This window comes from Malania oleifera, chromosome 10 (assembly GCF_029873635.1).
Source record: "Malania oleifera isolate guangnan ecotype guangnan chromosome 10, ASM2987363v1, whole genome shotgun sequence".
NCBI classification, from domain to species: domain Eukaryota; kingdom Viridiplantae; phylum Streptophyta; class Magnoliopsida; order Santalales; family Ximeniaceae; genus Malania; species Malania oleifera.
In genome coordinates this window covers 93,315,268-93,326,733 of record NC_080426.1, presented here as the reverse complement: position 1 = coordinate 93,326,733, position 11,466 = coordinate 93,315,268, and the positions used below count along the sequence as shown (strand labels likewise).

At 36.7% G+C, this 11,466-nt stretch overlaps 1 protein-coding gene across 1 annotated transcript; it reads right to left on the bottom strand.

The window, feature by feature from the left end:
• Positions 1-6,930: 6,930 nt before the first annotated feature.
• LOC131166398 (auxin-responsive protein SAUR71-like) lies at positions 6,931-7,886 on the bottom strand. Its single transcript, XM_058124914.1, has one exon. It carries the CDS (start codon positions 7,770-7,772, stop codon positions 7,272-7,274), a length of 501 nt encoding a protein of 166 aa, XP_057980897.1. The 5' UTR covers positions 7,773-7,886; the 3' UTR covers positions 6,931-7,271.
• Between the last annotated feature and the right edge of the window lie 3,580 nt (positions 7,887-11,466).

The window sequence follows — 11,466 nt, the reverse complement described above, 5'->3', positions numbered from 1 at the left end:
TTTCTTTTTCTTCAATGGCTATGAGACATAATATTCCAATTCATCATTTTCAACATCTTCATTTTTATGTGCCTCCATATTAATTGTAACACCCCGACCCCGAGGGGTCTGGGATATTAACTTTTTACTACTGATTTACAGCGGAAGCAAATAAACTCAAATTTTATTCAAACCAGAGCGCTAATTATTCATGTTACAATCACTTATTTCAAAAGAAGAAAATTACACAAACGTAAATATCTGAAATCATACTATATTTCTAATTAATCTTTATTTTTTCTAATCCCCACCCGCATGCTTGCTAAGCCTGATTTCCGACATGTCCTTCAGAGTTATCTGAAATAAAATATGATTGGGGTGAGACGACGCTCAGTAAGTAAATAAGATTATTATTAGTGTGTGGCTAAAATGAGCTTTTAAAGAATTTCATAAAACAATATTTAATATATAACTTCAAGACTGCTTTTAGAATAAATATAAATTTAAAAAATTTCTGCATAAAACTTTTGTCATCAATTTCAACAGTAAATTTTTATAATCATATATTATAACTGCTAAATTAAACTTTTAACTTTAAAACTGTAAAAAAACATTTAATGATAAACATACATATACTTTTCCTTATACGTTTTCCTTAGATCGTCATTTAAGCACCAGAATGATCATTTTCACGTAAACTTATACTTTTCCTTCAAATCATCAGTAACTTGTATACGTAATTAAATATGTATAAACATATATTATAAAAACCACCCTTAGGCCTGTTTGCCGTAAGTCATGTTTACCCCCATGACTGGGTTATGCGGTCCGAAGACTGGACTTAGCTGGCTGGCCGACCAAACTAAATCAACGTACGTAAACTTTAAGTGAGATTTTCCTTATTAAGTCCTGGACTTAAACCAGGTGTGCACTCAGGAGAAATCCACTAACATAAATAACCACTCTGTAAACAGTGTGGGTGCACTCTGATCCGTATAAACTTTAAGCTGCGGTACCGAGCATCTGTAACTTTGAACTTTCGTTGCCATAAGGGGTTTGAAAATCATCTTATTATAATTTATGCAATTTAAAATAATATCGTGAAAATCTCATCTTTACTCATATTTTCATAAAAATGCAACGTATAAATAAACTCATGCCACACAATTTTTGTGTTAAAAATATATATAATTTTATTTTTGAATAGAAATAAATGCTGAAAATTTACCCGAGGAGATTAGAACATTTCTTAACCCAAATATAGATGCAAGTATATTAAAGATAGAACTGGTATAATTAAATATGCGAAAAAAATAAACTCATAGAAATTTTGTGGAACTAAGTAACATAATTAAAATTTACGTACAAAATAAACTCGGGTATGAATTTAAAATAAAAAGAAACTAACATAATCAAAATTTACTTACCTTCTTCTTTTACCGTGTGCTACGAACACAATAATTATCTTTAAGAAATGAGATCGGAAAAAGTGGGTGATTAAGAATTTATTCAAAAATTCTCTCTCCACCACAAATTCTTTCACTCACTAATCCTTCTCTTCCTTGGAAAATTGTTGTGAAAAATGAAGGTTGAGAGCTCCCTATTTATAGGAAAATTTTGGGGAAGAAATAGAATTTATAAAAGTGTGGGGAGATGGGTGAAATTATAATTTTAAAAATTAAAGAATGGGCAAGGGATAGGCAAGGTATGGGTTGAGTGGAGGCTATTTGGGAGTGCTTGCCACCATTCCCACTAAATAAATTTTTAATTAATTACTTTCCTAATTAATTAATCCATTACCTAACTAATTATTTTATTATTTTATTATTTTTCTTAATCATTATTATCATTATTATTATCATTGTTATTAATTTTAAACTTGAGTGGAGGCCATTTGGGAGTGCTTGCCACCATTCTCACTAAATAAATTTTTAATTAATTACTTACCTTATTAATTAATCCATTACCTAACTAATTATTTTATTATTTTATTATTTTTCTTAATCATTATTATTATCATTGTTATTAATTTTAAACTATATTTAGTATTTATTTTATTTTATTTTATTTTTGAACAAGAATTAAATTTAAATTTTAAAAACTCATGTGGGCCCCATGTAGTCTTGTGGGCCCCACACAATTTCGAGACCCAAATGGATCGTACGTAATTTCAATAACTCTTATACGATTTTATGCATCCTGCATAGTTTTGAGACTTGTGAAAAACCTTCATACGGTTTCGGGACTCATGTGGGCCCCACACAGTCTTGTGGGCCCCGCATAGGATACCTATATTATTATTATTTTATCATATATTTCTTCAAATTATATAAGTTAAAATATTGTTTTATGTACTCATTTACGTATATAAACAGTGTCTTGTGGCTCCGGGACTCATGTGGACCCCACATAGTCTTGTGGGCCCCACATATGATACCTATATTATTATCATCTTATTATGTATTTCTACAAATTATGTCTGTCAAAACACTATTTTATGTATATATACTTATTTACGTATACAAACAGTATTTATCCTGTTTATCCTATGAAATTCCATTTTGACCAGGCCGACCTCCAGGGAGCGACTGAGCCGCAATGGTCTCTGAGCACTCGCTAAGACAAGGTCTTTCTTAGGCATCAAACATGGAATCAAGGATCCTACAGAAAAACACTTCTGTATTGATATTAACTTAATGACTATTTTTATTATTTTATTATTATTGTACTTTAATCATATATATATATTTTTTTGGGTCATCACATTAATCATGTTACATTTATAAAAAAATGAATTAGCATTTTCATTATGTATATCATTATATAAAAAATTCAAGAGCATACCAAATTTTCTTAGTCATATTATAAGGTAGATATTTTATCAAATTTGCTATGGTAAGACACAAAGTAAGGTGTTCATTGCCTTGACATTTATTATGTGCAAATTTCTTTCATTTTTATTTCTCATACATCTAAGTTTAAGCTTTGTCACACCATTTTCTGTCATCATTGGACAAGTATACTCATCTTGACTAATATTTTATACTTCAAAATTGAGAGTTTGAAGGTATATAATAAACACTGTTTTTAATAAACAAAATCAGTATCTGACATGTTGAATCAATCTTATAGTATTTGTAGGTTATTACTTACTTGTATTCACATATTAAAAAAAATCTCATAATATTTAATAAAGTTACATTGAGTTCATCTGATATAGATTGATCGCAAACATCCATCATTCTTTCAATTTGATCAAATTTGTTTTCAAGATTTATTCTCAAACGCCAATGAGCACTGTTCATCAATGTCAATGCTTGTCATCCTCGAAACCATGGTTCTTCTTTACCAAATCTAAAGTCTTCAAAGTTGATTCCCAAAGCATTGGTGATTTACCTTTTGGTGACATATCCAATGGAAAACATTCTTGGATTCTGTTATGGATAATCCTTCTTTGTTCTAGAAGCACTCCAAGTATTTCTTCCATCTTTTTCTAGAAGACCAGAAATTGCTTCATTGGTACCATTTGTCCCCATTAAGAGACATAAGATTGCGTTGATTGAATTGATAAAGGTGAGTGATCTCCAAAAGGATGATAGGAAATGAAATTATGAGAAGTGGCCATGATTGTTATTAGTTAAACACTTCTAATCTTCACACAAATGATGCCTAACTGTTGCTGTCAAAAATTGGTTGGATTAATCAGATTGATTACGATCTCGACCACTTTCAAAGATTGAATAAAAATATACTTAGAGGACCCGAGATGTTCCTTGGGTCATTGTTCTGATGCCTAAGTTAGGGAAATTGGAAGAATTTGATATGACAATAGTATGAGAATGGATTGTTGTAAGATATCTTACCTCTTCCGAATTACACCTTTTATAGTTGTTATATAACCTTCGTCCCATTAATTTCCCAATTAAGGAGGGGTTATAAGGGAGTTATGGACTTTATGTTAGGAATTGCTAGTGTGGAGCCATCGGCAGCCGCACCAGCCCAGCCGCCGACTTTGACACTATAAATGGACGGCCACCTACTTTGCAGGCTTTGCTGAAATTGCAAGCCACCATCTTTGAATTAAGCTCCCCCCCTTGTTGTATATATAGCTGTGTGTATGAGAGAGCTATGTGAGTGGGTTGCAGTGGGCTATATGTGTGTGCAGCAGAGAGTTGTGAGAGTGTGTGTATTGCAGAGTGCAAAGAGCAGAGAGCAGAGAGGTGTGATACTGAGAGAGAGTTGAGCAGTGGCTCCTCCGTGTATTATTTCTCCCAGATTATAGTGCAGTGGTGTGTGCTCCCGTGGACATAGGTCAGTTTGGACCGAACCACGTAAATCCGGTGTTCCATTGTGTGTGTCTGAATTTTTCTTCGTGTGTGATTGTTGCTCCAGTTCTATTTATTTCCCAACACTTTAATGTCAAGAGTTATATAAGATGTATGCATCTTTATTTTGACCTTTATTGGGGATTTGCAAGGGTTTCATTATCCTCTTTGATTTTCTTTTAATTTCGTGTCTTCATTGGCCTTTTAACTTTGTGCAATGACCTCATCACCATCCTTTGATTGAGGATATTTTATGTTTCATAAATAAAATTTGGACCTTAATGTTATGAAAAGGTCCCCATTTATGATTAGATTTTAAATATTTTAGAAACATCCTTTATTATTAGGATTTATTATTTTGAATGTATGCGTGTAATCGTAAAATTAATATAGGTTTGACCCAAAAAGGATATAAATACATGTAATGATTATTGTAAGGAGATGTCCAATAGTCCAGTGCTAAATAGGCCACAGTGCCTTTTATCCATCTTAGCTCTTTATCTCTTCCTCTCTCACTTTCTTCTCCCCTTAGTCTATTCCCTCTTTATCTCTCCCGACCTCTTCTAATGTAAGTCTTTTTACCTCCGTCTTTTCTTCCTCCTAAGATTTCTACAATTCTTACCATCTCTATCTTTGTACTTTTGATGAAAGTTGACATAACGACTAACGAGTCCATTAACAACTAATTTACCATCTACCCATTTAAATCCACTACCATTCCTTAAAAGGTGTTTGATTTTTTTACATTAGAAAGACACTTGAGCTACATTGAAGAGATGTAAGATTCTAGGAGAATGGGACCTCGAGCGATGGTAAAGTTGTGGATAACCTTTTGAGGGCAAGCCTTGCATACTCTTTGTGCTATTAGTGGTACGTATTGCAAATTGACCTAAACCATTCTTAGTTTTTCTTAGGCATATGTATGATCAAGTTGTTTGACACATGTGGTCTATATGGTGATCCAAATTTTTGAGCATGAGAAGAATGAGAGCAAGTTGAAAGCCATGTTGAGAGAAACCCTTTCTTGAGTTAAAAACACAAAGAATTAACTCCCATAAGTTCTATGATTGTGACAATGAGAAACTAAATTGGATTAAGATTAATGTCGATGCATTTGAGGAGAAAACCAAGCTAAAGAAGAAAGTGGTTGCTAAAAATGTCGATGAGGCCTTGACATACGGAGAAATGGAAAGGCACCAAGGATTACCAAAGATATGTGACTCACCTTTATGGTTTCTTTCATGAAGGGCTTTTCAATTGTGATATCTCTAACTTAAGCACTCTAACTTCATGCTTAACAACATTGTTAAACTCATCTAACCTGAAACTTTTGATGGACAAGGGCAAAAAATTTACAATACTTTTGCTTTTTGATCATGTTATTAATGTGACCAAGCAAGCAAATGGTAGTGAAGATGGTAAGGATGGGGCTTCGACAAATAATGAGACCTCCGACGCTACCCCATTAGGCATTAGCTATTTAATTCTTCAAATGTGATTAATTGTTCCTCTTCAACAATTTTATTCGTGTAATTATGAAACAATTTATAAATTGCCCTTGGCTTTAGAAATTTATTTCATAACTTCTCTCTTTAATTTTTTTCTTTTGTAGTGCTTTGAGTTTAATGGCTCATATCTTGTGTGATGGCATGAGTGCTTGAACTTGGGCTTTTGTCTAGAAACCTTCACACTTGATAAGATTGAGGTAAGCAAATTGACGTCAAATAATGGTCAATGAACCAAACACGCCCTAAAGATGCCACCTAAAAGAGGACAAGCAAGATCAAGAAGGTAACTGGCGCCCACTATTAAACATAGTGGGCGGACGCATTGGAATGCATTCATATTCAAACCCCAAAAAGGCTTTACAAAGAAATTGTACCTCTCAAAGTTGGGAAGTAGATAGTACCCTATGAGACCAAATTGGGAATAGAAGAAGAGTTAACTTAAGTGCAAGCATATTTTCTCATGGCCAATTAGGCACAAAAGCCGACTTCCCACCTTACCCAAGTTTAATCACAAGAAACAACCATTATCTTAATCTAATGAGTTTAATTTTCGTATAAGAACAAGCTAAAATACATGTCACATGTGTACTGAAGGGGTTAAAATTGGAATTTTATTTTTTGAGATGCTGTGGTCGTGTAAATTGACAAAAATATTTTTTTAAAAAAAGTCTGAATGAGAAAATCTTTTGGAAACTAATTTTGCTTTACCTGACTTTGAATTCAATTAGAAACAGACGGCGGATTAAATAAACGGGCTCTGACCTGTCTTTTGGATAAGATCAATTCCCCTCCCTGAATGTGAATGGCAATCAAAACAGAGCATTTAAAATTTAAACTCAAAACCCAAATCGCCTTTTAGCTGAACCAGCGCAATCTTAGTTCTGCTTTTAAGGAATCTTACTTTACGATACAGCAAGCTGAATCCCCAAACTAAACCAAAACCTGAAAGCGCAAAGGGTTTACACGAACAGTTGGAAAGTCTAATGAAACTTTTCCTTTCCAAAAATTACACTAACACAATTAATTATTATTATTATTATTATTATTTTAAAAGCCAAGCATGTAAAGAAGTGAAAAAAAAAAAAAAACAACATTCATTAACACAAACGAAATCAAACTTGGCACAAAATTTTCATTCAGAAAAAAATGTTCAATATCATCATCATCATCATTATCCGTACCATCAGCATCATGGGAAAAAATTACTCTTCCCGCAACCAGAAAATGGAAAAACAGAGAAAAAGAAAAGTTCGACATCTCATTGAAACCCAGTCACGGTTAAGATTGGGTTCATGGATGGTTGGAATTAAAAAAAAAAAAAAAACACTTTTGAAGAAAGAAAAAGGACATCGCATTCTCCACCACCATTTACAGAGCCCTAAATCTTTCCAATGAGCCCAAAGGAAAAAACAAAAACTCAAACAAAAGGAATAAAGCGAACCTAACTAACCCCAAATTGTCAAACCCTAGCCTTCTGCAACAGAGGCGTGAATCCATGGCAAGGGTTGGTCGTCTCCTTACAGGAATCAAAACCGACTTCCGAAACCATCTTCAAGAAGCCGTCGAGCTCCAGCCCCCCAAATCTCTGCTCGTCCACTTGCAGAAACCTCAGGACTTGCCTGAAGAAGCCCACTTCGCAGGGCAACACCAGGCCTCCGCTGGACTGGAATCCGAACTCTTCTTCGGCCTTGTTGAGCAGGGCCACGAACACCGGTAGGTTCAGATAGCGCGTGGGGATCACGAATCGCCGGCGCTCCGCCCCCGCGTACACCGCCAGGTAACCCGACGAGATCCGGCGGTTTGCCCGGGAGGACGACCCGGACGACGGCTCCGAGTCCGAGTCCGAGTCCGACGAGGACAACAGGGAGCGGCGGCGAAGGCTTAGGTTCTTCCACCGCTGCACCAATTGCTTCAGCCTCACCACCTGCCGAATCGTCTCCACCTTCATAGCACAGGGCATTGAAGAGAGCTGCGGGAGGAGGGCGAGCGAGAGAGTCGGGGTGAAGTTAAAGAGCGAGACAGAGGGGGGTTGAGAGAGTGCCGAGTATGGCTAAACAAGAGTGCTCTGTCATGTTGAAATGACCAAAGTGCCCTTTTAAATATAATTAAATAAAATCTTATAGCTTGGCAATAGGGAAATAAAATAAAAGTTTCATTTTTTACTTGATTTTTTTCAAATAAATTATTTGATTCAAGAAGGAAATCATTTTAATTAAACATGATCAATATTTAATAAAAATTTAAAAAATAATGTAAAAATGAAAGTTTTATTCTTAATTTACTATATATATATCTTTTTTTTTTTTTGGTTTTCAATTTTGAGACAATTAAACATAAAAAATAAGGCATATATATATATATATATATATATATAATAAAAAGGGAATAATTTAGTAAATTGGAAACAGAGTGGCAATGAATGAGGCCAAAGCATTAAAGAGGAGGATGCGGAGGCGAGGAGGGGAGCAGCGAGCGTAGTTGGTTTGGGCTGGCACAGCGGCAATGAAGCGCCTACGCGGATCCTCTGACGGGGCAGGGCCACACGACGCAACCGCCTCCCCCCATGCCACTGCCCCACATCTTCCACATTCCATTTCCAATTCCAAACTCCTTTCCTTTGGGCGCTGCCTCATTCGGCTTAACTAATAATTGCAAGACCCATTCAAATCTTGTGAATTCGCCATATTAAGCTATTTTCCCACACACAGACATTTCTTATTATTAAGAGCAATATTTTTGGTTTATTACTCCCTCTTGTCACCAATCCATTACAGCACCCGAGACAATGATCTTCTCTTCTCTAGTCTCTAGTGCAATAATCATAATAATAAGAATAATAATAATCTCTTATGATTAAGAGCAACACTATTGGTTACTGGTCCATGGTTGTCATGGGCTCACGTCAATACCTCTTCTATGGTAATGGGATCTAATGCTACTTCTCCATTTCCTTCTCTAGTGCTAGCATATGAATCTATCATGTCATGTGCCTTCCATCACAATCATTTTCTTTTGATTAATTATCAATTATATATATATATATATATATATATATATATACTTTATTAATATTGTGGTGGAGATTGTATGACAAAAGGAACCACTGACTACTATTTATTAAGATATTTGATGTGTGTACAACATGATTTCATTTAATTTATTCATTAAATCAAGATAAAAGACATTGAAAACCCACCCCCGTTGAACCTGTCTCCCAGCCTTCTTCTTTGCCAGGCTTCGTCGGAGCCCTAGCGGACTTTCGACCCAGCTTCGTTGAACCTATCTCCCAGCCTTCTTCTTTGCCGTGTTCACTCGTCATCTCAAGCTCGCTCAATGATGATTTTGGTTGGGTTCAAAGCCTCTTCTCTTCTTTCGAAGCAGCCCATTCTTTGTCCTTTTTGATTCGCCCATCTCGCCACCTTCGCTTCTGCACTCTTCTTACCCTCATCCTGCCGCTGCGTTTTCTCCTCCCCCAGCGCCGCTGCTGCGTTCTCCCCTCTCCGCTATCTGTTGCAGCTTCTGCACTCTTCCTGCCCTGCCATCACCATCGTGCATCTCTCCTCCCCCAGCGCCGCTGCTACTTTCTCCCCTCTCTGCCATCCACCGCAGCTTTTGCTGTCATGCCCTAAAACCGGTAATGGGACCCAGGGGTGAATAAGTAATCTAACATGTCCCTGTATCATACAAATCATCAATGACACAGCACAATGAGTGAGGGTCCAACCCCATGGGGTTCCTGTACACCCTATACACATTCGTATACATTACAAATACACAATGGAAAAAGGCCTTTCTATACATATTATGTACCATACCAGAGTCTATACAAAAGGAATTCAGGTCCCATAATACAAAGCACAAACCCGGGTGTCAGCCAAAATCACAAAAGACAACCCAATACAGTCCTAATACTTATCCAAGTACTTCACACAGTACACCCACCACTACGCTCCCAATACAAGAACGCTAGTTCCGGTTACTCGAAAGACCTGAAAAATATGTACGTACAGTAGGGGTGAGACACCTCTCAATAAGGCAGATCCAGGTTATATCGGTGTGTGGCATATGAGTGTTATCATGACATAAAACATACACAGTTCAATGCAATTCCAGTATTTTCAAAAAACAGTTCTAGTACAGTGCATACACGCACACACACATGATCAAGCAACCCGGTGTCGTCACACCCTTCGCCCCGAAGCTGACTCGCATTACACGGCGTCCTCGGCACATGGCGTAGCCCTAGGCTCCCATGGCATCGTATTGGTACAATTGGTGGATCCACACCCTTCGGTGATCAGCCGGTAAGGCTCACGCCCTCAGATATAGAGTTGAACACTCTTGCCAAACATGACAGGTGATATTTCACATCCTCAGATATAGAGCCGGACACTCTTTCAATACCTGGAACAATTCGGAACTCAGTTCCTATTTCATTGCATTTCAACAAAACACAACCATGCATGCTCATATAACCAAACAAACTACACCCATTTGGTAATCTAAAATCATGATTTTCCAAGCATATACAGTTTAATAAATCAAGGCATGACCATCCCTATAACACAATATATATTATAATATATTTACGTTTTTCCAACAAAACCAGATATACAACCCAATGCACCTTTTTTTCCTAAAACTGTAACATGAAAAACCCGTAGTTTTTCCTGTTAGATTCCCCCAAATAAGTAACTAAAACACACACAAGACCGTGAACCACAGTTCTACCTAGTCCGATTTCGAAAATAACTGACATAAACAGAATCCCCTTACCTTTCCCCAAAAATCAAATCTTGAACTCTACGGCTCCTAAATAGCGAACCGAGTTCTTAAAACCTATAAACATAATATAGAATATACTAACAATTCCATTCCCTACAAAACTATCGAAACGGAAATGAAAACCGAGCCTTTCCTCGATTTTGAGCCAAAACCTGAAAATGCCCAGAACGAAGATCCGATCTATAAATCTTATAGAGAATCCTTCCCTGATCCTCGTGGTAACATCGAATCTACGATTCCAGCAATGTACGATGAAGAAATCTAGAGAGAGAGTGTGTCTTTCGAGTTCCTAGAGAGAGAGAGAGAGAGAGAGAGAGAGAGAGAGAGAGAGAGAGAGAGAGAGAGAGGATATTTGATTTCTTAGTGATTAAGTAATGGAAACTGATATTTATAGCCCTTTGACTCGGCCAACCTAGTCGACGAGATGGCGTCTTCGTTGACGAGTCACTGAAGACAGTTCTTCGACGAGATGGTGGCCTCGTCGACGAGCTTGAGATTCTCGGTTTCCTGAAACCTCTCGACTTCTCCTCGTCGACAAGTCTCAGCAATTCGTCACCGAGTAACAGAAAGCTTTCATCGATGAACTTTAGCTCCGTCAACGAAGCTTGCTCAATTACCATTTTACCATTCTCTTTATTAATTTATTCCATATATCCCGATTCGGGTTCCAACAACCTCCCCTACTTACAAAAAATTTGTCCTTGAAATTTGTAATCTCTCATTCACATTCACATAATCAAACACACACTCGACTCTAAAAAGAACAGGCGGCCACTACAACGCAACCCCGCCACAATATATACATACCCTCACTTATGGCGGAGGAATACCGTGGTTACATACATAAACCGTCTCAGGAGTTCCCAATA